The 27,511-nt window shown below is 40.3% G+C and overlaps 1 protein-coding gene across 1 annotated transcript; it reads left to right on the forward strand.

The window, feature by feature from the left end:
• Positions 1-1,634: 1,634 nt before the first annotated feature.
• Positions 1,635-27,266, forward strand: SSPN (sarcospan). Its single transcript, XM_050916017.1, has 3 exons — positions 1,635-1,669; positions 15,497-15,583; positions 19,446-27,266. Exons 2-3 carry the CDS (start codon positions 15,521-15,523, stop codon positions 19,809-19,811), a joined length of 429 nt encoding a protein of 142 aa, XP_050771974.1. The 5' UTR covers positions 1,635-1,669; positions 15,497-15,520; the 3' UTR covers positions 19,812-27,266.
• The last annotated feature ends 245 nt before the right edge of the window (positions 27,267-27,511 follow it).

Below are 27,511 nucleotides of genomic sequence, written 5' to 3' on the forward strand. Positions count from 1 at the left end.
TCCCCCAAACACCCCAATGCCTTGAATAAAATACGGGGTTTCTGTGCACCAGATGTATATTATGTTACCTATTAACCTGTTTGCTATTAAATGACAGTTAGTAATGCTGAAAAAAATGTTTACTACTTATGTTGTTATCCCCTCAAAAAAAGACCAGTCAGGTTTAAGAGGGTGAAAGTATAATTATAAACCTCTAATTCAATGTATTTATAATAGTGTCAGAAAAGAACTGGCTGTTCTTTTAGCTTCCACACTGTGATGAGTTAAAAAAAGACTGTAACTTAACCCCATTCTTCCCCTCCACCCCCAGCCACATCCCAAATTCTTTTCCATAAAACACACCCCATGTGGCTCTTGGGACTAAAGGGTTACTATGAAATGCAAAACAAGTAAGTCTGTAAAGTCTGAAGGGTGTGACACAAGCCAGCTAAGGCGAGGAAATTCAAAGTTGCGAGTGACAGGCCAGCCTTGTCTAATGCAGTTATGGCACAAAAAAACACAGTGGTAGGAGTAAAGGGTGGGGTCCCTGATAAGTCTATTATAATCATGCGCACACACACGCAATCAGCTAAGAAATATAGCCCAAATCCTGAGCACAGAGTGCTCAAGTCACTAGGAGCTGGAGGCACTCGGCAGCTCTCAGGATTTGGCCTTGTTTTATTTAATAACTTTTAGAGAGACAGTACATGTGGCTATAGTAACATTCCTGTGTTGGGGTGTGTATTATGTATGTTTTGCTATGTCTATTATTTTTCCCCAAAGGACCATATTTCAAGTAGATGTATTCTTATGCGTTTGTACTAATTCTGAGCATTATTAAACCAATAGAACATAAAATCTTCCACCAAGTAAATACATATTTAGGCACTTTAACAAAGAAAAGATTCTTGATGGAGTAGACCAGTGTATCGTGTACCACCTAAACCTAAATCCTTATTATTTGAGGTTTATTTGACCTGAATTGTTATGGTTTATAGTATTAATCCAGCTGCTGCACATAACAATTACATCTTTGTGTTAGAGATAATTTGATAAGGATTGCTGAGACGTAAAAGTCAAAGGCCCAATCCTGAAAAAGTTGGAATGATCAGGACCTGAGTTTCTAAACAGATAATAGGTTATTTTAATTAGCCCTTTTTCCCCTTCTTTCTCTTCTTCCAAAATATAGATCTAAAAGTTCAGTTATGTCTTACAGGGTGCAATACTACCCTCGCTTACAGAAGATAAATTTCCAATAGGACTTGCTCCATTACAAGGGGAGGGTAGAAGGGGAACAATAAACTAGGGCATGCAATATTTCCACTTAATTTTTTTAAGTTAACATGTCCTAAAGTTTCTGCAAACACTGATGGTCAAATTCTCTTCTCAGATCCACACTATGGATCTCCCAAATTTTGAATAACCTCTTCATTAGAAGGACAGATAAACAACCACAAAGATTCAGGGCTTGATCTCCAGCTGGAGTACATTGGCATTGCTCCATTCAAGTCAGCAAGGGCATGCAAGTTTACAGCTGCTGAGCATGCTCCTTGATTTTCCTGTATGCAGCCAATATTAAAAAAAAAAGGGTAGACCCAAGAATCAGCACATAAAGCTGTGCTACCCTTCCAGAGGGAATCCCCAGCTAGACCAATGGTCCCTGAGGTTTTGTGACCAACTTGTAACTCAGGTAATATTTGCCATGATTTATGAACTGTTTGCAGGAATTTGGACTGACATTTGGATGGGCGTGGGCTGGGTATAAATAATGCAAAGCTCAGTTTTGCATGGCTTCAACCTGAAGCCAGGCAAAAATTGGTACGTTTACACTTTGAGTTAACCTAAAATTTCAAAGCAAAACTCAAGTCTGAACTAACACTGCTGGGTTTTGCACACATCAACCTGTATGACCTTGTGATGGATGGCAGAGCTCCCACAGACCCTGGGAACACAAGATTTTGGCTACATAATTCTTAGGATCGCTTTGTGTTCAGCTTTACAATTATTTCACCTTTCTAGCTATAAAGAAGACCTAAAGATACTAAAGAAATTGGTGCCAATTTAAGAATCTAGCTCAAGTAATAAATAATAATGTGTTGGCTAGACTTGCATCTCTCAGTCTGTGGGTTGTTCCACCATGTTGGGTTACCAGCAGGTTTTGGTATAGGCACATTCCTTACCAACACAATTACATGTGCCACTGATTGGGTTTCTGCTCACACTGCCTGGTCTTGGAGTTGAATGGTATGGTGACCATGAGAACATTCTTTCTGATACATGTGTTTCAGGGAGAGTGAGAAGTGGAGAGACAAGTGTCTGAGAGCTACTGAGAAAACACACACACCAAATGTGGGGGAGGAAAGATACACACGTTTTCCATTTCCAGCTGCCAGGCTCAGGTGGAGCGGGGTGGGGAATGGCACTGGAAGAGAGAGGTGAGATTGAGAAATTGGATCTGTAACTCCCAGCAGTCAGGAGAGACGATGTTTAAGTGGAGCTCAAGTGATGTCAGGAGTGGTGTGGGCGTCGATGCAAAGGATTACAAGATATTGGTTCATGAGAGCTTAAAAAATAAAGAGGTATCTGAGAAGTTGTGCCATTATTTGTTTATATATGGTTGCACTGTGACGGATATGAATGTTGCTTGTTGGGACACTGGCTGGGAAAGGTTGAGAACCCGTGAGCCAGAGCGAAGTTTGTCAGTATAGCTCCCAGGGTCTTTGCAGGTGGTCTGTCGGACAGAATATTCTGAGAACTGTGCGTTGGAGCATTTGGAGATCCATTGTGTTAGAACACCCTACATGCAGATATCCTGCTCACTGTCTTTTTGGTTGGTATTAGGCCAGTGTAGAGATTGGAGATCACGTATATGGGCATGGGATGGAGTGTGTCTTGCTCATAAAACAAATATGCTCCTATTCTGTAGCAGAAAGTACATCTTTCTGGAATTCCTTTATTAACGCAGAAATGAGCAACATTGCCTTTCTTAGCAGCTCAGCAGAACGGAAAGTGGTGGTGTAAAATATCAATGTGTGCTTGTTTTAGTAACACCCCACTCAAGTGCTCTTTTCAAAGAATTTGATTAGTGTTCAGATTCACCAACTGTTTAAGAACTGTAAAACATATTATCAATACCAGGGTTTCTCAAACAGGGATCATTGCTTGTGTAGGGAAAGTCCACGGCGGGCCAGGCCGGTGTGTTTACCTGCCCCGTCCGCAGGTCCGGCCAATCGCTGCTCTTGGCCAATGGGAGCTGCTGGAAGTGGCGGCCAGTATGTCCCTTGGCCTGCGCCGCTTCGAGCAGCTCCCATTGGCCCAGAGCAGCAATCCGCGGCCAGTGGGAGCCGCGATCGGCTGGACCTGAGGACAGGTCAGGTTAACACACCGGCCCGGCCCACCAGAGGCTTTCCCTACACAAGCGGCGACCCCTGTTTGAGAAACCCTCATCAAGACCTTTTTAATGAAGTTAAAGACAGTGAGCTAAATTCACCCCCAGTGTAACTCCATCAGAATTACACCCAGAATGAATTTAACCCCCTAGCTGTTGTTGAAATATGACAGAAAAATGAAGGAAAACTGCTAATGTGTTAAATAGATCCTGACTGATTTTTTGCTTTATTAGTGGCAAAAGTATTTTCAGTTATGAACAGTATGACAAAGTGCTTTAGTCCATTAGCATGAATGAAAGGGAACTTGTGTAGTGAAGCAACTAGAGCAAAATGTTCCCAGTGAAAACCAAACCAGGCAAAACTAGTGTGGATTCAGGTTTCATTACAAATTCAAAACTTGACCTTGGTTTGTTGTGATAAGACTCCAGAAATCTGGAGCTGTTGGGCTGTTTTTTGGTTCTGTGGTTACTGTGACACTCCCTCCACCCACCCTAGGCAATCAGTGCGGATGGAATCTGGAACCCATAGCACCGAAAGCACAGGCTTCTACTGCTGAGCAAAACAAGTAATATTATGGATTAGTAGCAGTAGTAGGTTCTTACCTTCTGTGTGGACTAACTGCTAGAGAGGGAAGTGATCCACTTGGCTGCATCACACTAAAACTATTTCAACATGAAACCAGGTGAAACTTAGCAGTTTCAGCTGAGTTTCATTTGAAATACAATGGATGCTTTTAAAAACCAAAGGAAATGTTCATGGGCAGAGTGTTTGCTCTTCTAAGACTTCTGACAGCATGTTACACACCTCGTCCCTCTCAGACTTTGGAAGGCACTTCAGATTCTTAAACCTTGGGTCGAGTGCTGTAACTATCTTTAGAAATCTCACATTGGTACCTTCTTTGCATTTTGCCAAATCTGCAGTGAAAGTGTTCTTAAAACAAACAGACATTGGGTCATCATCTGAGACTGCCATGGTATGAAGCTAAGTATCCCCTCTCTGATGGTGGCAAGTAACAGATGCTTCAAAGAAAGATGCCCTATCTAAGATAGTGAGAGGTGACTTGAGTGGGTAATTATGGAATAACTTGCTCATGAGGAAAGTTTCTTCCTAACTTCATCTATTAGTGGTTGGCTTATTCCCTGAAGCATGAGGGTTTTTATTCCTCTTTAAAAAGGTGCACTCTATTTAATGTAACTCTGGATATTCTCATTATCCATAAAAATGTGTAATCCTCTTGGCCTCAGTGATATCACGTGTCAATGAGTTCCACAGGTTACAAATGTGTTGCTTTTCACTCTGTTTACGCTTTTGATTACAAGGGTTATTTTCTAAAATTCCTGCTAACCAGACCATATAATAAAGCAGATGAGTAAAATTAGTCACCTGCATAAGTGTTTCCAGATATGTCTTGGGTTAGGGCCCAAGATGCTCATTTGATCCAGATTTTCCTCTTTCTCAATCTCTTTGCAGACATTTTCAGCTCTCCTGCCTCTCCCAAATCAGCACCACATGTTTTCCAAAATCTGTAGGAAATTCTTGGAAGGCAAATATATCATTTGACTGAGAGGCCTACCTGTTGTTAGGGCCATATTTTGGCTGAAATTGCAGCAGCAGCAACAATAAAAAACCCTCATAATGTATTAGGCAGAAAAAAGAGCAGATTAGCGCAATCCATGGTTTGGACAGCTGTAGGAATAAAGCAAACCATGTTAATATATCAGAGTGCAACAATAACTAATGCAAACCACAACTGCAATTTATTTCTGACATGTTCATATTTCCCCCAATTAGGTATATTACATCAACATCTTCATCATTACCAGATTATATTCTGCTATCTAGCCTCCATCTTTGTGTTGAGACCTTGTGTGATTAAAGTATGAGAAAGTTACAAGCAACTTAAAATAAAGGTGACTGGATAGGGACGGAAAATCTGGTGGGCCTTACTTAAGAGTTCCATGGGAATTTGGTCAAAATAAAATCCTCTGGATTTGGCCCATAAGGAATAAGTGGATTGTACTTTTTTTTTTTTTTTTTTTTTTTTTTTTTGTGCTTTTGCAGACCATATTTTTCTCACCCTTTGTTGCCGTGGTTAGTTCAATGAGTATAATAGGTCTGAGGGATGTCATACATTAGTCATGTAAAGCAGGAGGATGTTTGTGCTTCTGCTGCTGCCAGTCTGGCTATGCTTTTTGGAAAACAATCAACCTTTGTCCTTTGAAGACAGGTGTGGATGTTCAGCATGTGCCTTTATTTTGGCAGTGAGAAATGAAGTTGGTGTTGTTGGATTTCTGCTGTGGCAGGTTGGAGGAAAGACTACTTTTTCACTGCTTTCATTCCACTTTTTAGATGACTAAGCTACGTAAAGAGTGGCATCTTGCATACTTTGATGGAATCTACTCTGTGTACTAAAGGGGATATTCGTAGTTTGTCAGTCACCATAGTATTATTATTACTACTTAATATATGTTTTGTGGTATCGCCTTGAGTTCCCAATCAGGGACAAGTTCTCCAGTGCTAGGCACAATGAAAAGACAGTTTCTGTCCCAAATATCTTACAAGCTGTGGGCTATCCTAGGAAGGAATCATTGCAAGTCTAGTCCTAAGTAATTGTATTTAGGTCCAGTATAGGGGCTGGTTCTGTTCCCATTGAAATCAACAAGAATTAAGTTGTTCACTTGAATGGCGACAGGATCTATCCCTGTTTTCGGTAAAAAGACAATTTCAATAACCATTCTAATAGTAGTTTTGTTTAAAAACTTTGATTAAAAACCATTAAAATAGATCCATTTAGAAACCTGCCAGATGAAAAGAATGTTGACATTTTCCACAAATTTTTTTTTTAATTTTTTGACCAGCTCTAGTAAATATTTATTTGTTTTCAGTGGTGTGTGAAATGTTTTGATATGTCAGAGGATGTAGTAACCAAAATTAAACCTGTAACTTTGTAAGTACATCAGAATTGCATCCAGGTATTTTTCTAGGCAGTACTTTTTGAAATTTAAACTCCTTCTGTGGATTCCTTTCATGCAGCTATCTGTTCAACGAGGGGTGTGTTAGCTCACCAGGAAAATTCTGAAATAGGAACTTGAAATAAACTATGACTGAAATTTGCACAGGGTTGAAGTGCCTATTCCTAGTTAGTCAGATAATTAGATCAGCTCTTATAACTCCTAACTACTATTCCATAATTCTTACGGAATCGGTTTTATTTGTGTAACAAATGCATATTGATGATTACCCAGTGCTAAGGCTAGTGCATCTTACGTTATATATTTAGTCAATAAGGCCTGGGAAGTCTGTTTCATGCTGGGATATTGCAATGGCTATTGAACCTTAGAATGTCAGATTTCCTTATGCTATTTTATAATCAACATTGGCAGTATCCATAACACACCCCTGCTAGAACATAGTCACTTAAGAAGTCTTTAAGAATATTTACCAAAAGATGATGATCTTTTGCACTTCATGGACGTAATTCAAAACTGATCTTTTAATAACACACAAGGAGAAACATGTAAACTGTTTTCTCTCTAGCTGTTCTATACTTAAGTTTGCTTCAAAGAGACACTCTACCTTTTCAAAACTTAAATGTAAACTAGATATTTGTCGTAATCCCCAATAATCTAAGATTTGGACAGGAGTTATTCTGTTTACCAATCAACATCAGGTCCTTGCCAGCTCGCTGTTTTTCATATCTTTGGTTAACAGAAATAATGTACTATTATTGTTAAAAATTATAATAATAATACTTTACTTAAGCCTTCTAAAATATCCTGTTCAAAACTTGCCTGAATCCTGACTTGATGTAATCCTTTATAAATGCCCATTAACTGTGCTCTCCAACTATCCTTTTTTAGTATATTATTTAGATCCCAGAGGAATCCTACAAAGTGTATGCAGGATTGAAATTCTTTTGAATGATACTTCTTCATATTGAAAGATTTCTGAAGATGGGCCAGATCCTGCTGCTGTTCAAGTCAGTAGCTGTTTTGCCACTGACCTAATGGGGTTTGGATGAGCTCCTATTTCTTTAGGACTTGATTTACTGTAAAAGAATCCTAACTTATCATTAGATATCATGTGAAATAGAACCAGAGCCTTGTTCTGCTCTCAGTTGCACTAGTTTCAAACTGATGCAATCCTACTGACTTGTACTAAGCTGAGCCAAATTTACACTCACATAAGTGAGCGCAGATCAGGACCATTGTGCCAAAACAGGTCCGTCTCCCCTCCCCCACCACCCAACCCTGTCAATTATTGCTGTCAACAATAAAAAGAAAACAAATTGGAGGCTGTGTGCAAGTCATAGGACCAGAACATAAATACGCATGACATGGAAAGAAGTAAACACTGATGTTTTCTTTACAAATGTTCTCAGGCAATACTACTTAACCGTGTCTTACAGAAATGACATGAAATACAACTTTACAGGTAAGTCTGCTACTTCACAGACATTCTGGAGGGACACCGTTGTGTGTTCAGAAATACTGTCCTCCTAAAGGGAAATTTGATGAAAGAACAGTTGGTAGTATTTGTTTTCCCATTAAAGCACAAACAGGAATGTTTTTCATTCAATACCATTTTACAAATTTTTGGATTTGTATTTTGTTCCAATTCAGAAGACCCCCTGCAGTGCTGGGAACTCAAACTAAATAGCATTGTGATAGTGTATGGAAAATCCGGTTGTGAAACTACTAACAGAAGTCTGGCTCCACAGCTGGTGTAGGCCAATGCAGTTCCATTGACTTTCCTGGAGTGATGCCAGTTTACATGAGCTGAGGATCCAGAAGAAGCAAAACCTACCAGTCTATTTTCACTGGGAAAGCAGAGAGAATTCCCCCCAAAATAAACACACAGGATTAAAGAGAAACAAGTACCTTAGAACCAAATCGTGTTCACATTATAGTCAGTGCAGATTTTCCCATTGATTTTAGTGTGGGGAGGAGTAATGGTCATGGTCTTGTATACCATCCATCCTACGGGCATACAGATCGGATGTAATATCATCCAAGGGACTCTGGCTGTCCCACTGCTTGCTCACCAGTGAGCTTGGCTTCTCTTCTCTCCCCCCCTCCCAATATCATTCTTCAGCAAAACAAACAAAAACAAGGATACATAAAGAACTTGCAGTAGGCCCCACCAAACCAAATGACACTTTGATTGAGAAGATTAAAGGAAGTCACAAGATGGGATCACAGATTCACAACTGACAAGGGCTAACCGAAGACGTGGGAATTTCATAAACAAACATAGAACACTTCCATTCAAAGGTTTCAGAATCAGATTATTTTAAACATTTATTTAGATGTTAGGAGAAAAACTTGACCAGATAAATCATTCAGTCTGTTGGGACCTGATCCAGCATGGAAGTCAATGGAAAGAATTCCATTTAGTTCAATAGACCTTGGGTCAGCTCTTAAAAATATAATTACAGAATGTGTAGGTTCTCTAGAACTAAAAGGTGAGTTACTACAATTTGAGATCATAGAGAGTGTGTGAGATGCTGCAGACACAACTTTTGGAGGACTTTTTTTGTTTTTAATTTAACAAACAAACATTTGAATCCCTCAGTTACTGGTGACCACTCCGTCCTCTGTGCTGAGGCACAAAATTGTGGGATTTGAATGTTGGCATGCCAAAGAATGCCATTGTATTCTTCCTGAGCACAGAGGCTGCAATGAACATCAGAGGTAAAAGGGTTAAGGTTGTGACATCAAAACTCCAATAAGCATGTACCAAGAACATGGGGCAGCATTGGGAGTGCATTCTTCATGGTGTATTTAGCCTGTTAGGCAGCACTAAACCTTTTAAAAATGTCTTATCTTTTCCTCTGCTTTCATTTACTGATATGATGAAAATGTGAGTATTGTGGTTCTCAACCAGGGGGTACGTGTATCCCTGGGAGTTCTCAGAGGTCTTCCAGGTGCTACATCAGCTCATTTAGATATTTGCCTAGTTCTACAACAGGCAATATAAAGCACTAGCGAAGTCAATACAATCTAAAATTTCCTATGACTTGTTTATACTGTTCTATATACTATGCACTGAAATGTAAGTACAATGTAAGTACAAATGTAAGTATTTATATTCCAGTTGATTTATTTTATAATTATATGGTAAAAATGAGAGTCAGCAATTTTGCAGTAATAGTGTGCTGGGACACTTTGTATTTATATGTCTGTTTGTTTTTTTTTTATAAGCAAGTGGTTTTTAGGTGATGTGTAATTTGGGAGCACGCAAGACAAATCAGATTCTTGAAAGGGGCACAGTAGTCTGGAAAGTCTGAGAGCCACTGCTAAAGGTTCTACAGAGCACAAGCTGGAGGTCCAGGGAGAGCTGGTCACATGGTTCTAGCTTTAGATCCTGCAGGATTAGGGTTGGGTGAGCTTTCTGGTGAGGTGCTAAGTTCTCTCACTGAAGTCACACTGAAGTTGAGGATTTTAATCACCTCACAGAATGCTGAATAACTCGTAGGGCTGAGCCCACCCTGAAGAGCAAAAGCAGACAGTGTAATTAATTCCATTTTTAAAAAAAAAGAATACTTGTTGCACTAGATTCTGAGTTCAGAACAGGGACTGTCCTTTGTAAATGACTGAAAAGTGACTAGCATGTAGTAAGTGCTACTGCAAATAAATAATACTGCTAATAAAGACCGTGACAGTACATAAATACTTTCCTATTACTGTTCTGCATAAGCAATTACTGTCATTGCCACGGGGCTGAAATGCAATCACAAACAGATAGAGAGATGTGCTGTTTAAGATGTAGTCCATAGTATGAAAAGTTTGAAAGCCTCTGCTCTAACCCATGCTATTCAGGCATACAGGAAATGTTGCCAACTACTGTTCAACTTTGCAGCATTTGCTAATGACATTAAAAAAAAAAGCCGACATCTTGTAACATAGAGGATAGGTGGTATTTAGATTCAGGATCCTATCCCTACAAGCCTAAACCATCCTTTTTGAGAGACGACAGTGGTTACTTATGATATAAATAGAAACTCACTGTGGAGATCACTGATCAAATTCTATCCTCACTTGGGACCTGATCAAAAACCCACTGAAATCAGTTGGAATTGCAGGTGGTCAACACATCTCAGGATCTGGCCTGCAAATATTGTCCAAGCTACTTAAAATGAGTAAAATTAGTTTTCTCCTGTATTGTTAGAAACCCAAACACAACACGACGACTCATGCAGGAGAAACAGAAAATAAAATGCGATCACAAATTGGAGGGGAGGCTTAGAGGTTATTTGCATGCAAAGCAACACTGACTCAACTAAAGTTAGTTAAAGACGTGCAAACTAAAGAATTGTCATGTTCAGGGTGGTTTTGAGGATGAGCTCTCACTCCCTAGGAAATGCCTCATGTGGCCAGTGTAGTATACTTGCCTTCTCATGGTGGAGATGTTCTTAATTGAAGATGTGGGTTGAAAGGCTGGTGTCTGCTGCCTTATAACTAGGTTGCTCCAAAGAGATGGAGCTCATTAGCTGTAGTAAGCATTCCACCTATAAGAAGGGAGTCCAATTTCAAAGTGAGAACATCGGACCTGGCCAGCCAGTTTGTAAAAGTTGTGCCATGCACACATGCTCTTTGGTCTTCATCTTCAGGGATTATATCGGTACAATGCTAGAGCATCTCCCAGAAGTGATATGAGACCGCTCTGCTCGACAGCTGTGGAAAATGGGAAAAGATTACCATGTTCGGGGTGCGTGTGGCTAAAGAAATGAACTAAAGAATTATGTGTGGTTCTGAATGTGGGAACAATGACTGGAAAATCTAGAGAAGTTGCTGAGATCGTGAAAAGAAAGAGCGTGTATTGTCTGTATACAAGAGACCAAATGGAAGGGGTTGGAATCCATGAAAATCAGGAGGGTTACAACATTTAACTTGATATTGACTTGATATTGAGCCATAACATTTGGCTCAGTATCATGGCTCAATAGGAAATAGGAATAGTGTAGGAATAATCAAAGCAGAAATATTACAGGATAAGACAGTGCAAAGAAAGAGTGACCGGCTAATGAAAGTTAGAATAGCATTGAACAGAAAACAAATATTTCATGTTACATGCAGATACGTATGCAAGTCATACAATTGAGGAAAAGGAGGAATCCCAGATAGCGCTGGACCAAGTGACAAATAAATTACCACAAGCTGAACTTTATCAGAGCAGATCTCAACAGACGTGGGAGAACACAGTGAGGGCTAAGCCGATTGTCACAGAGGATAAGGCTTTGGAACCAGAAATGAAGTTGGAAGAAAATCTTAGAGTTAGCCAGAGCCCATGGCCTGATTGTTGCCAATACATGCTTTGTAAAGAAGGAGAAGCACTTAATTATGTACGAGAGCTGTTCCAATAGGTTTCAGATCAATTTCTTCCTGACAAGAGGAAGAGATCTCAAACACACGAGAGGCTGTAAAGTGATCCCAGGACAGCAGATTGGGGAGTAACCTAGATTTGCTTCCAATGGACTTCTGAGTGAAAAGGTTAGTGGGGGACAAAAGATTAGTTGTGGAAGAAAGAATAAAGTGGTGAAGGCTCACAGATAGGAAGTTAGAGATGTAAGGATGAGGTTCTACAGAGATTGGACATGTCCAAACTGATGAGGTTTGGGGGAAAATGTCCAAACCTATCACAGAAAGTTCACAAGCTGCCCATCGCCAGATGAAAAAAGGGAAACTTCTTGGCAAGGAGCTGTAGTGGTGGTCCAACAATGTGCAGGAGGCGGTAAAGAAGAGGAAGGAAAGATTTAAACGATGGCAGAAAATAAGAATGGTGGAAGGTTCTGAGAAATACAAGCTGGTAAAGAAAATGCCAAAAACAGCAGCTGGAGAAGCTAAAGGTCAGGCATTTAAAGCGTTATACGCAGGACTACTAATGAAGGAAGGGGAAAAAAGGAATATATATATATAGATAGATAGATAGATAGATATAGATTAGCCAAGATCAAGCAAAGAAGAGCAGAGGATTTGGGAGCTGTGAAGTCTGTCAGAGATTAAAATGAAAGAGTGCTGGTGGAAGATCAGTACCACAACATGTAGAAACCCTCGAGGGAAGTATGCTCAAGCAACAACCTCGTAAGATCTATCCCCATGGTGGAAACTCACATAGCATTAATGATGATGAAAGGGGGGAAGACAGTGGGATCAGACAGTGTACCAATTGAAGCATTTCAAACATTAGGCCACGAGGGAGTGATGGTGAACTTTTTCTGCTTAATTTTCCATCTTGGAAAAATGCCTGATGAATGGAGGAAGAGCACATTGGTCCCTATCTTCAAGCATAAAGGAGATGTGCCAGAATGTAGTAATTACTGACTCGAGCCACATGATGAAATGGCTGGAGAGAATCCTTGAGAAAAGACATCAGGAGGAGCTGGAGCATCAAGTAATCAATAACCAATTCAGGTTTATGTCAGGAAGGTCAATGGTGTATGCAAGGTTTGTAGCCTGAATATGCCAGGAGAAACTCAAGGAATTGAGTGGTGTGGATTTGAAGGTTTATGACAGAGTTCCTAGGCAATTGTTATGGTGGTACTTTCTGTCACGAAATCTGCCAGAGACACATGTTCAGACTATCATGGACACGTACGAGGGTAGCACAACAGTAGTGAGAAGCAGCTGTGTTTACAGTAAGTCTTTCTTTGTAAGGATAGGTCTACATCAAGGAACAACCTTTAGCCCATTCCTATTTGTGATTGTAATGGACCCCTTGATGCAGAAGACTAGGGGAGAGATTCCATGCACCATGCTTTTTGCCAATGATAGTTTTATGCCATGAAGATAAATACAAACTGAAAAGGGGGCTTAAACTATGGAGGGCTGCATTAGAAGACAATGGCTTATGAATCAGATGACAAAAGACTGAATACATACATTTCATTAAGGGGAACAACAAGAAGCCAATCAACTCTATATCATCTAGCTTTAAGTCTGTGCAATAATTTAAATACTTCAGTTCAGTGTTGTGTCATGATGGGAATTTGGTTGTGGATGTTAGAAGCCATATAAAGTGCATTTTGGTATAAATGGAGGGAATTCTCTGTGATAAGAATACGCCAAGTAAACTAAAGACCAAAGTGTATAAGATCATGATTAAGCCAGCCATGATATACAGTCTGAATGTTGGCCCATGAAGAAGAGAGAAGAACAATTACTTCACACTGCCAAAATGAGTGCTCCGGTGGAATCTGGATAAGACAAGAACTGATAGGTTATACAACTGAACAGTACTAGCCATGATGCACATAGCGCCTATTGCTGAATAGCTGAGAGAGTATCAGCTGAGATGGCTGGGTCATGTGAGACTACAAGATGTGGGATATGTTGGCCAGAGAGTACATGAGATGTAGTCCCAGGACAAAGATCACAAGGAGAACCTAGAGAAGAGTGGTTTGAAACACTGAAGGATGCCATGAAGAAGGCTGGTTTCAGTTTGGAAAATACATTTGGAGAGGAAGACTTGATGGGACAAGGTGATCCCCTATTGATGGCACAAGGTGAAGAAGAAGCATTTAACTTTTGCAAAAAGTTTTGTGTGTAGGATCTTAAATCCATCTGCACTGGGCTTATATCAAATTACGTTTGCATTGATTGGGACAGATATTAAGCTAAGCCAAAATAAGCTTCTTTTAAACTAAAAATAAATGAGTCCAAACAAGGTTTTGCTTTGGTTTAACCAAATTTGGTTTTAAAAATGGAAACTGGTGAAACTTCTGTGCATAGACAAGCCCCTAAACAAAAGACTACATTCTGGTATGTCTCCTGGGAAGAGTGCTGGAAAAGGGAGTGGGGCACAGCAACTAGCTGAAGGTTTTTCTGAACCTTTCTGCCTGTGAAGGGCAAATAAGGCATAGTGGCCCATGGAACGTCAGGGAGCGCACTAAGCAACCGATGCTTCAAAAACAAGCCCCTTCTGCTCATCTGCACCTGCTAGTAGCAGATGTTCAAGGAGAATGGTGAGTTGGCTATGCCCCAACTCTCCTGTCTACCCCAGATATATCTGTGGAATGTCATTGGACACAATAGCTGGATCCTATGTGTTCTCTTCTCTACCTACACAAGGCTATCCAGAATTCCATCCCAAAAGTTAGTATCCCTCTCTCTAGTATCTGAGCACTTTCCATGTAAAACTAATAGCCAAGCCCATGGTAGGCTTGATGGAAACTCTGGCATTTCTCCCTTTTTGAGTTATAACTGTTGTGTTGAGTTAAATTTTACAAATAAACAGTCTAGTTTACTATATTAGCTGAATGAAGTCCAAAATGTAAACAACAAGCATGAATGGAGCCATATAAACCAGGGGTTCTCAAAATGGGGGTCGGGATCCCTCAGGGGGTTGTGAGGTTATTACATGGGGGGTCGCGAGCTATCAGGCTCCACCACAAACCCCATTGTGCCTCCAGCATTTATAATGGTGTTAAATATATAAAAAAGTGTTTTTAATGTATAAGGGGGATTGCACTCAGGCTTGCTATGTGAAAGGGGTCCCCAGTACAAAAGTCTGAGAATCCCTGAAATAAACTAAGGCCAAGGTTTCCAAATCTGAGTGCCTAAAGTTAGGCCTTAAATATTTAGCCCGCTAAATAAGAATCCTGATTTTCAAAAATGGTGAGCCAAGCAGCTCCCATTGGCTCCAGCTGGAGTGGTGAGTGCCCAACACCTCTGACAACCAGGCCATTAATATAAATACCCTAATATGGATTGAGGGAGACTAACTTTAAGATTTCAAATTTGAAAACTTTCAGCTAAATTTGAAGAAGATGCATGGCCCAGTAGTTAGAGTTCTAGCCTTGGACTTGTGAGACCTGCTCATTCACAGACTTCCTCTGTGACCTTAAGTAAGTCACTTATCCTCTCTGTGCCTCAGTTTCCATATGTAAAATGGACATAACAGCATTGCCCTACCTCACTGGGGTGTAGTGAGGATACACATTCCTCAGAGGGGTGTTGTAGGATTGTGAGGCACTCAGGTTCTATGGGGCCATATAAGTACCACCGCTAAGTTATTACATTTTAAAACTTATTTTATTTTAAGGTGCTGCTAATACAGATAGGACATTTTTGTTTGGAAAAATAAGATCTTCATCTTGACATTGTCTCTTTAAATCTCCTCCTTTGCAGGTCTGTGTGGTGGCCTTAGTGGGAATGGTGATGCTTTGTGTTTCATATCAGCCTGAGGAGAAGACATGTTTCCAGTTTGCCATAAAGGTACAGTATAATTTTTTTTAATCTTGCCATAGATATAAAATCACAAGCTGCTGTACTGGATAATTTCCCCATATAAAAGAAAGCCAGATTGTGCTTGAAATTTGCAAAAATGTAACCCTTAGATTGGGAGTCTAGAAAATGCCAACAATCAAACAAATGCTTAGGAGGAGTTATACTATACCCTGAATATCTGCAGTCTGTATAAAAGAGGAATTCTAGGTCAGGATGTGCTGATTAAATACTTTATTTTCAGGTAAGAGCCCATTTTATCTGCAACATTTTGGGGACTATCAAAGACATTTGGATAAATGGGCTCAAGGGTTCAAAAACTGAGGAGGTTACTGGGTAAGAGGAGACATCACAGTTATCAGGATAAGCAAGAATTTCATATTAAAGGGGTTCAGATAAATAGGGGCTTTACTGTAACTATTTCTCACATTTTATGATTGATTTCAAGTCCCGCCTAATATGCAGTTTCCCCCTTACCAGAAAATTAGATGCTGACTGCATGTGCATGCGCAAGTTAAAAGGCTTGGGGGAAGACTCCTACTTGCCTGCCCACCCACCCACATACCAAAGATAGATAGTAAACCCATCTAAACTATGTAGCCTTGCTTCATATTGTGTCAGGTATCACAGACATTTAGTCAGTGTTCCAAGGATGAAATCCACCCCTGTGCATAGAGCAACATAAGGACTACGCACCACTGATGTCCCATTTCATTTCTCAAAACAGCACTTGCATGGTATTTATGGTGTTCATTGACCTTGCATTGACCCTCTGCATTGAGATGAATTTCACTCTGAGGCGCACCAAATTTTTTTTCCAGTGGGAGTGTTGTCAGCTTTTCTCCAGTTTACTTTTATTTCTAAGACTCTTGTTATTGTGCTGGTGTGGAATAATAAGTGGAAAGAATTAAATGGAAAAGGAAAATGAATAAAAGTCAAGGGGAAGATTTGAAAAAAGACAGGAGGCAGAGCTACCTCCACCCACCAGCACCAAATAGCACTTACACTGATATAAAGGGCAGCTCTGACATCCTTTAGCCTTTCTTCCTGGACTTATAGTCCAAGCTGCTCTCTAGTAACTTCTGCAGGTTTTTGGAGTACTTTCTATGGAATCTAACTGGTTTAATCCTTAATAGTACAGGACTTTCCCATGCAGGACACAATGGATCTTAACTGAGCTGTTGTTTATTTCCCTGACATGTAACAAAAATACAATTTTCTTATCAGTAAATATTTTAAAAACCTTTTCTCCTTTGGGTTCATCATGTAGGAAAATGTATGTGACTTGCCATTCACTGTACCGAATCATGGTATATCACTTCCCCCATTCCTTCCTTTCTCCTTCTATTTAGATAGCAATCACAGGGCCTATATATCTCTCAAGTGGTGAAAAACATTTGTCTGGGGACAAATTCCAGCTCCTTGGCAGAACTCCCTGAGCAGTTGTATTTGCTGTTTTGGAGTTGCCTCTGGGTCTGTCATGTGATAAGCCTGTTGATGGGATCTGTGCACTCGCTGCCTTGTGCTCCTTCCCAGTTCTTTGGACTCACCTTTGATATTTAGAAATGTGTTCATTTTCATCTGTTTGCAAAGGAAATTCCTCTGCAAACACCATGTGAGGATAATAGCTATTTGTGAATTGCCTAATGCCCCCATATGATTTTGTGCATCTCCGCTGATTGCTACAGGGGCTGCCTGGAGAGTTTTGCATTTGAAAGGAAACCTCAGATTTCCTTCATGTATGGCATCATTTTAATCAATATATTTATTTTGATGCATAACATGCAAATACATGTGACCATTACTAGCAGTACTGTCTAGATTATTTATTGATTTGATGCCATTTTACATTCACTTTCTGTAGGTGTTGATATCTGCATGCAGTGCAAATCAATGCAGAATCAGACTCACGGTACATACAGGCTTAAAAAATCATGTAGTGGGGTCATATTCTACTCTCCATTCCATTCAATGGAGTTGCCACAGATTTACATCAGGATAACTGATCAAAATTGGTTCCCTCATGAATATCATCATTAATGGAATTATCTGTTGCCAGCATGCTTTTCCCTTTAAAAATGTTTACGTCATCTTCTGAAATACTACACATGCTCATAAATTACCATATATCTTTGTGTAGAGGCTGCCCTCAATTAGTAGCTGTCCCCTTTACCATGCAGTTTTTAATAGGAGCTGCCCTCATTTTGTAAATTCACTTTTACTGTGGGCCTTTTACTATGAAAGCTTCAGGGGAAATATAATTAAATTTAATAAAAGCTACCTTCATTTAGAAATTGCCCTAAGTTTAAGGCTGCAGGGAGAATCATTAAACTTAATAGAAGCCATAGCTTCTAAATGAAGATCTGGATATCTTGAATTCGGTTATTTTGAGGACAGAAGGGACATATTGCTTTGATATCTCCTATAGCCCTACTATTTTCCCCCCTTCCCCAAACTGACACATGTAGGGGAAGATAGATCTACAGTGTCAATCAAAGACAAATATACCCAGAGAGTGGATTTTATCAAAACATACATACTTAAAGCTTCATGGTCATAAAAAATGCTTATGTATTGATAGTTTGCTTATGGTGCAGAGGTTAAAAAAATAATAATAAAGCCTCTTTATTTAAAATAACGAATTCCCAATCATGCCATGTTGCTGACAGATAGGTAAGAAGCCAAGAGAAATAAATGTCTCCATCCTGCTCAGCAGAACCAGAAATGATGCACAGTTATATTTGAATATATATATATTCCCAAAAATTGTGAGTGCAATACAAAAATTGCCAGATCCAGAACTCAAATGTCAGGAAATTCCATACTGTATAATAATCAAAGCTCCTCTCCTGCAACCTCTCCCAACAAGTGACTGGGGCTCTGAATGATCTCACAGTGATATCAGAATTCCATCCACGCGGAGCAGATTTCAGTACCAGGCCCCAAATAATTACATTTCCCTCTGGGACTAAAACAGGACTCTATCCTTTTTATGCCATGCAAGTGGCAGCCTTAGAGAGTAATGGGAACTTAACTTCCTTCTGTGCCTTTGAAATCTTCCTTTACCTTTCTGGGCCAGATTTCCAAAGGGGCCTCTGTGTGAGGCACAAATTTACTCTTATAAATTTGTGTGCCTGTTTTGTAGTAATCATCATTTTTCACATGGAACCTCAGATGAGTTCAAGCAAAGTGCCTTTGCAGTCCCTACTCAGGTTATTAGATACCTAGGCTGTCCAATATGCCTGCACGAGTCTGATTCTTTTCTGTGTGCAAAACATAGCCATGAGTAGATGCATGCACAAATGCATGCACTGTAATTTTAAGAGACCCTTTATGTCAGTGGCATAATTACAGCAGTTTTTGTAAGCACCACCACTTGCAATTAAATATTTGAGGCTAGCGCCTCAGCTGATGTAAATCGCTGGTGCTCCATTGACTTCAACAGAGCCACACCAAGTTACCTTACCTGAATATGTGGCTGTTGCAACTCTAGTCAAAGTGGCATGAACAGTACCATAAAAGCGCACTCTGCTCCATTAAACATGCAGCTTTGTAAAAAGTTAGACTCCTTGATACTATTTTTAACAGGTCTGTTCTGAAAATTGTATTCCAACCCTTGTATAAAGTAAGTAAAATATGCCTTTGGAGCGCTGATGTACTTGCAACTGCTTTTAGCACCCACAGCTCTGCATCAACCCAGAATTACATATTTATTGCAGCTCATGAGCATGAAATGTATAAACTATCCCTCAAATGCACGCTTTCACTAGAAAAATCGGTGCATGTGTTTGGTTATATGCCCCGTTCTCTGTGTAGCTGGAAAAGAACGTTTTTCTTTTTTGCTTTATTTCAGCTGGTGTACTTTCTACTGAGCACCCTGAGTCTGATTACCTGTGTTCTGGCAGTGGCTTTTGTTGCACATCATTATTCACAGATTGTACAGTTTACCTGTGATGCCGTCCTTGACTCTTGCCAGTGCAAACTGGAAACTTCAGATCCCCTAAGTAGGACCTTCGTTTACCAGGATGTATCTGACTGTACCAGTGTCACTGGCACTTTCAGTCTGTATCTGCTACTGCAGATGGTTCTTAATCTGATCACAGCCATTGTGTGTTTGTTGGCATGCTTTGTGATGTGGAAACACAGATATCAGGTCTTTTTTGTGGGCGTTCGGTTACACTCATTAACTGGTACTGAAATCCAGCAACAGAAAGTATAGGAGGGTGGTTTTGGTTTGTTTTGTAGAGAGTGAATAACAAATGTCAGGCTAGTACCACCGTCGAAACCGCAAATAGATGAGTGTTTAAAGATTTTTGACAGACAACCATTCACACATTTTAAATGAATTTATTTATATTTTTCAGTCATTTGAAGAGCAATTTTTATGGCCACTATTGCCAAGGGCCCTTGAGGGAAGAGCTAGATGTATCACAAAAATTCTAAAGATGTGGCTGTACAAATAGTTTCCAAAGAGCATCTTTAACAGCCATAGACAAAAGCAGTTTTGATAATTACTGAGATTCCTCTGCTGAGCTTATATGGTAACAAACAATGGGCCAGATTCTTGGTTGGTGTCAATCTGTCTGTTCCATTGATTTCAGTGGAGCTATGCTGAGGATCTGGTCCAGACTGTTTAAGTGAAATTATTCCAGTCATGCTTAGGGAGTTGTGCTCTTGGATATCTCACGTTGTCATTACTGGGATTAACCTGTATATGTGTGAGCAGCAGGGCCGTCGCTTCCATTTAGGCGACCGCACCAGGATTTGGGGGGGTGGCATTTTGCCATCCTCGGCGGCAATTCGGCGGCAGGGGATCCTTCCGCGCTCCGGGTCTTCGGTGGCAATTCTGCGGCAGGTCCTTCACGCGCTCTGGGACCCACTGCTAAAGTGCCCCGAAGACTGTGAGCCATGGCAGGACCCCCCCCCCCCGCCACAGAATTGCCGCCAACAACCGCGGGCGCGGAAGGACCCCCGCCTAGGGCGCCAAAAACCCTGGCGCCACTACTGGTGAGCAGCGAGGAAAGGTTGAGACCCTTCCAAATGCAAACTAAGACCAGCAACACATGACATTCTATTGCTAGCAACAGTATAAACTCTAGTCAAGGTTTTCAAAAGGGCCTAATGAGATCCCTTAAAGGGGCCTGATTTTCCAGGAGTGGTGGCTCAGTACTTTCTGAAAATCAGACCCATGTAAGGTCCCTCAAGCTGGACACCTAAAACTGAAACTCCTAAATAGCTAGTGGCTTTTGGAAAGCCTGTATCAACATGATTGTAATAGCACTGCATACAAAAAGGATGTTTACCCAATTACGCCAGTTCTACTTTCCTCCAAGTGCAGTAGGCCAAATGCCTTCATGGCGTACTTCCTGTGAAGACAATAGAGTTGCACCAGGGATGGATTTGGCCCCAAAACTCTGAAAGATATATCACTACATAAATAAAAAGCCCCCCTCCCCCCCCGAGAAGGTATTGCCAGTGTCCTAAGAACATAATCTATGAGTACAAGAGCACAATGATTTCCTAATGAGTGATGGTGAAGATAATCAATCATTCATTACAAACTGCATTTTAATAGTGGTTTGTATCCCAACGATTAGGATCCAAAAGTGCTTTACAGCTTATGGGCCTGATTCTCTACTGATTTGCTCCTTGTATAGTCATTTGCACCTCTGTAAAGTAGATACAAAACTTCTGTGAGTGAACAAAGATGTCTGATTTGGTAGTACTTTGCGCACATTCATTTGCACAGATGCACAAAGGGCAAGGGCCAAGGCAGTGGAGAATCTTGCCCTGTATATCTAGAGATTCCGCATCCCACCTGAAGTGACTCCACCATTTGGGTGCAATAAAACGATCATTGTGTATCACCAAAACTGTACAACAGCTTCTGTAGGAAGGGGAGGGAGAATAACTTAAGAGGTAGCATTTTCAAAAGTGCCTACATGACTTATGTGCTTCAGTCCCAATTTCAAAAGTGATTTAGGCACTTAGGAGCATAAGTCCCCTTAACTTGCAATGACACTTAAGCTTCCTAGGTGCTTATGTCACTTTTGAAAATGTGACTAAGACTCCTAAGTCACATAGGCTGAGACCTGCAAAGGTATTTGGACACCTACCTGCCATCGAAGTCAGTGAGAATTAAGTGCCTAAATGCCTTTGGCATCTGGGTCTTAACCACGTATGAAAAATGTTAACCCCCAAAGTGTAATTTTTTTGAGACCAGCCTCAACCTGGCCTCCCTTTTTGTGCCCACAAACCTGCCGGCACAAGTACTTGTGGGTGCAATTTTGCATCAGCATTAACTGTGCAGCTAAACTGGTGCACTCTAAGCAGCAAATCTGACTCCAAAATGGTCTTCAAATAAAGCTGAAGTAATGCCAACCTTGGGAAGAAGCCAGGTACAGTGGAATTCAATCAAAAGGACTGATATGGGGCCCACCACCACCATTTGGGGACCGATCCACCTCTCCTTGATGTTAGTGGAAAGTATCTTATTGATGTCAGTGGGAGTTGCTTGATCCTAACATCTGAATAGCCATTGCATGTGACCCCATGGAATATTTAGCGTCCCAAAGGAGACACGTATGGGAAGCAACTTTTCCTCCTTTCCAGTACAGTCCAGAGACAGAAAAGAGGGCAGGGTTCACCCCTCAAAATGGGGGACCCCTGGAGATCCAGAGGATGGGGCCCCACAGCAGTCCTGACAGCTCGCTCTCAGGGCTGCTCTGTTTTAGATGTGAGGTAACATTTTTCAAAGTGTCTAAGAAGCCCCATTTTCAAAAGGGACTTAGGCACTCAGGAATCTCAGTCTTGTTCATTTGGACACTTTTGAAAATGCTACAATTTTTGGTGGAAAATACAAACATTTTACTCACATTGTTCAAAGGATGCCTTTATCCAGGCTGGTGTCTTACCAAAAGTCCAGGGGATTTTATTGGCCAAGGAAGAAGTAGTAGGGGTGAGAATAACTGAATTATTTTAGTTTTGTGAAAAGGGTTTGTTAAACTGTTTTAAAGGGGATAGCTCAAAGAGTGAGGGTTGCTACCACTAAAGCTGGCACCCTTTTGTATCTGTAGCACTCAAGGACTGAATAGACATGGAGATTGACCAACCTTCTCACCCCACACGAGGCTGAGTGGCAGTGCAGGACGGGATGTTTGATCATCTGCTGCCTGTGCCATATTTCCAATATGGCTAAATGGTCATTCTCCAGATCTGTCAGTTTTAATCCTTTGACCTTCATCCCAATCCCTTGTTTTCATTTTCTATTCACTGCAATCTGTTAGGTCCTGTACCCTGTGCCTCCTCTCTCATGTGAAGGGGTGGGAGGCGACCTGCTGCACAGAGGGCTTCAGCCACAATCCAATGATTTAAACAGGTTGGCATCCTTCAGCACCACTGAATCCATCAGAATGATGAGGGACAACGCATGGTTGCTGTGAAAGATCTGAGGGTGGCTACAGAAAACACAATGAATGTATTGGAAAAAATGCCTGTTCCCTAGATCTCTGTGTATTCTAATAGCAGCCTACCTATATTTTTAAACTACATGGTAGAATTCAGTATATTAAACAGTACATTGCAGCTTAACCCTTTGCTCTGAAAGGGGGGAAAAAACCCATATTGATCATGTATATAATTAAAATATTTACTGCTTAATAGGTATTTTGAACTAGCAAATTATAACTATCTATCTATCAGACATCCAGAACGTAGAGGTCATACCAGGAAACAGCCACAGGAGCTATTTTGAAACAGCTGTCTCCTGGCCCTGGTTTTACAATATGCATTTTGTTCCAAACATGAAATCCTGAGAACTTTGATAGAGCAAAACTAAAAAGTTCTTTATCTAGGGTCTTCAGACAGTGGCAGATCCTGCTCCAGTAAAAGCGAATAGAAAGCAAAAATTCACCTGAATTTCAATGGGAGGAGGACTGGGACCTAAAGCTCTTGCAAAGTATTAAAGAGGCGTGAAGGGAAAAAAATCAGTCCTGGAAATGAATCCTCAGGAAAAGCCCACTAAAACTGGATAGTGATTAAACCAATATGGTTGCACAGGAATTGAGGAAGGTTTATATAGTCTACCCTCAAATCTTAGACTGATTTTCATTTACACTATCTCCACTTTCCATTGTTCTGGCAGTATAAACGGGCCTTAAAGAGAGCATAAATTACATCTGTGCTCACTTTATGGCCCCTTTATACTGCTAATGGGCCCTTACTCTACAGGAAAATTTCATGGAGAATCAGATCTTTCTATAGTTTGTTTCAGACCATTTTACAGAACTACAGCGGTGGGGTATAATTCTCCATTGCATTCTATTGCCAAGCTTAAGATCTTCGTTCTCTATGAAATTCAGTTGGACTTTTCCCTAAGGCTGGTGCCTGGTTCTTTAATCTTTTACCCATGCGGTCCCCGGAACACATGTAAGCAGGGATGTTGCATGCATAACATATAAAAAAGCATCAGCTTTGCTCTGGGTTTGAGGTACTTTGATGTTGTATTATGCAAATACTGGAGTTATAATAAGGATAACAAAAAAGGAACTGAGATACGTAGCAAAATACTTAGCAAAATGTCACATTCTAAAACTGACCATGAACCCAGGCAGTGACTGTTTCTTATAAGTCATAAAACGCTGAGATTTGCACAATCCTCCTCCACTAGTACTAAAATGAAACTAGACTTTGGAGGAAGGGGAACTGCCATGATTTGGCTTTACGTGACAGATGAGGAACACAGCAGCCAAAACATACAGACATTGTAAGCAAGCCCACTCTCCGACTGTGCCTTCACGTGATCGCCATCTGAGCCTTGCCAGCTCCATCTAGCTCTGTGAGGGCAGCTTCTTGGAGCTTTGCCTAAAACAGAGAGCTACACAAGAGCTCTGGAAACTGTAGTTAAGTACTAGGACTAACTTTTTCACCTACTGTGTCTGCTAAATTGTATAATGTTGCCTTGGGGCTTCTAAAATCAGAAACCGTTATGTTTGTGTGTTAGAAGCTGCTATGCATATATTCTATATTTAAGCCTGGGATGTCAGGTCCCCTTGAAATTTTCATACACTCCCTCCACACACCCACACATGCTTATGTCTGGAAAATGTTTTTAGATATTAGTAAAGTGTGTGGGTAGGGGGGTATTCAAGGGAGACACTGAGGAACAACAGTAAAGCACTATTTAAGCATGAAGTTTAAAAACCTCCTTAAGGAGACAGAACACTATTACCAGTATGTACATTGTGGCTTTCTATAATAATTATACTATATATATAGAGAGAGAGAAATAGAATGAGTGGACCAGATCATCAATTAGGGTAAATCAGCATAACTCTGGTGAACTCAAGAATCTGGCCCTGCATCTTCCTATATCATAAATCATGAGAGAACTCCACATTTTTACTCTGCTAATCAAAGATCTCTGACCGGTTATAACAAGCTATATATTTAGCTAACTTTTGCTGAGATTTTTATAAAGCTGTATCTGTTACTAATATGTGCTTACCTTAGCTTGCTACAGGTGCTATAGTTATCTGGATCTATTAATTGTGACGCTTTCTTATGTCAAGTCTATAGTTATTACCATAGCAATTTTTCCCCCCTACAATTCCCAGTGATCACTAATGTTTATCCACTTGTACAATTCAAATCTGTAGTTTAAAAGTTCAGTCTATACAAATATAAACAAAGGTTTGTATTGATGGGGGGGAGGTATTGGTGTGTGTAATACTATGCCTTTGTCTGAAGAAACGGTTAAAAAATTCATTTAAATGTATTTTGGGTTGTTTTTTTTTTTTAAAAGGAGATATGTATAATGCATATTTCATGTGTTAACATAATGCTTCCATATTCCATGAAGCTGTCTACATTTGAGCACAGCTATTAAAGTGTGCTTAAAGTGACTGACTGCAGATAGAGTATGAGCTGAGATACATCAAAACTCACAAATTAGTGTCTACTTCAAAAACCAGATTCTCAGTTGACAGGAGTTAATGCTCATTTGCGCTCCGATATTCCTGCCACTGTCTCCAGGTTAGCACATTGCATGAATGTTAGAAGGTTGGTTTGCTAATGTGCAGACAAATGGGAACAGAAAGTGAGCTGGGGGAATAATCTGCAGAAGATGACTTGAATACACACACATCTTTCAGTCAGATCTATTATGAATGACAAGCACTGTGCTGACCTCAAGTTACTGGATGTATGGAGAATGACATGGATTAAGCCAGAACTCAGTGGCATTGAGGGCCCTGGTTATATTAGAAATGGAATATTTTAGCAAGCCAGTTTTCAACCGAGCTTCACTCAGTTGTGCAAAGAGAATCTTCTCTGATAAGTTCCAAAGTTAATAGAATAGGGATATAAAACGGGATTTTTCCTTTGCCAAAACTGTACCTAAAAGAAATCTATACTGGATATTTTCCCTATACCCAGCTGCTCCTGGTGGATACAACTAGAATGGACTCAGTAGTAAGCTCTCCCTGTCAGTTTGAGATCCAGTTTTGCCTGGCATGTATATGCATGGCTCCCATAGATTTCACTGGGAGCTTTGAGAGGAAGAGAGTTTCCATCTCTTCCTTCCTAGTCACGTAAGTGATGATGCTCTGCAGTGTGCTGCACATCCTCATTGAAAAATAGCCATGATTCTGACACAGGGCCAGCGTCAGCCCATAAAGATGTGTATGCAACTCGTGTGGACTTAAATTGGAGTTACACATAGATATAGAAAGGGTTTCCAGGTGTTTTCAGGCACGTTATGTTAAAATCAACAGAAGGCAATATTAAAAGGACCGTGCCAAGTACTTTTTGCCCCAGATTTAGACTGTGTTAAACAATTGGGGGTGGGGGAGGTTGAATAGAGGCAAGAGTTGCAAATCTTGATGAGCCTTTCAATGAGCATTGCAGATGCTTAACTTAACACCTCTTGGGTATATGGCCCAATGATAGTGTAAGGGCCAGATCCTCAGCTGATGTGACTTAGTCTAGCTCCATTGACTTCAACAGAGCAACACCGATGTGCTCCAACTGAGGATCTGGCCCTAATGAAATGTTTCAAAAAACGCTGCAATGAAAATATTTTTAAAATAATTTAAACATTCTGTGTCCCTGCCTCAGTGATGTGAATCCAAACGCAGGAGCACTGGGCCAGCATAAAAGAACCAGCAACTGAAACAGACTGGAGAGTGAAACTGTCCAGTCTACTTTCACTATCCAAGTCTAGTTGTTGTTTGTTTTTTGTTTTTTTTAAAAAAGCAACATACATGGTAAAAAAAAGAATTTGTTCTTAAAATAACTCATTCAATTTCATTTACCTAAAGTGTTACTAATAGCAGGGGGTCAGGAATTTTAACAAACTTCCACCAGGCCAGATTCTGAGCTGCTGTAACTCTGTGCCGCATCAGTAAAGCTACACCAGCCGAGGAGCTGGCCAATCCACTTTATTAAGCAATGTCCTTTGATATTTTAACTGAAATTAAGCTTTATAATCTAATTTTGGTTGTTTGTGTCATATTTATATGTATCCTATTTGTTAAGATAGCTGTTTCCAGATTTAGGTTCTTGTGTGCAAAAAAAATAAAAAAATATGACTTCTGATAGTAAAAATCTATGCCTCTGATTTAAAAAGACTTTTATCTTTACTGCATTTCTAATAAAATCTTTTCATTTGCTCCAATTTGGCTTCTGCATTTTTTTTTTATCTGTTTCCAAAACCAACTGGACTTTTCTTCTGCATAACACCCTGTGGTCTATTTCAACAAATTCTGCAATCCATTTTTAAAGAAAATTAGGAGACTATTGACTTTGTATGGGCAGCTACACTTATAGCTGGAAGAGATGAGTTACAGGATGGTAAAATCTCCCAAGAGAATCCCCTATCCTAAGAATCTGCTTATATTCATGATTACACTATTGTTTATA

The sequence above is a fragment of the Gopherus flavomarginatus genome, chromosome 1 (assembly GCF_025201925.1).
Source record: "Gopherus flavomarginatus isolate rGopFla2 chromosome 1, rGopFla2.mat.asm, whole genome shotgun sequence".
NCBI lineage: Eukaryota > Metazoa > Chordata > Testudines > Testudinidae > Gopherus > Gopherus flavomarginatus.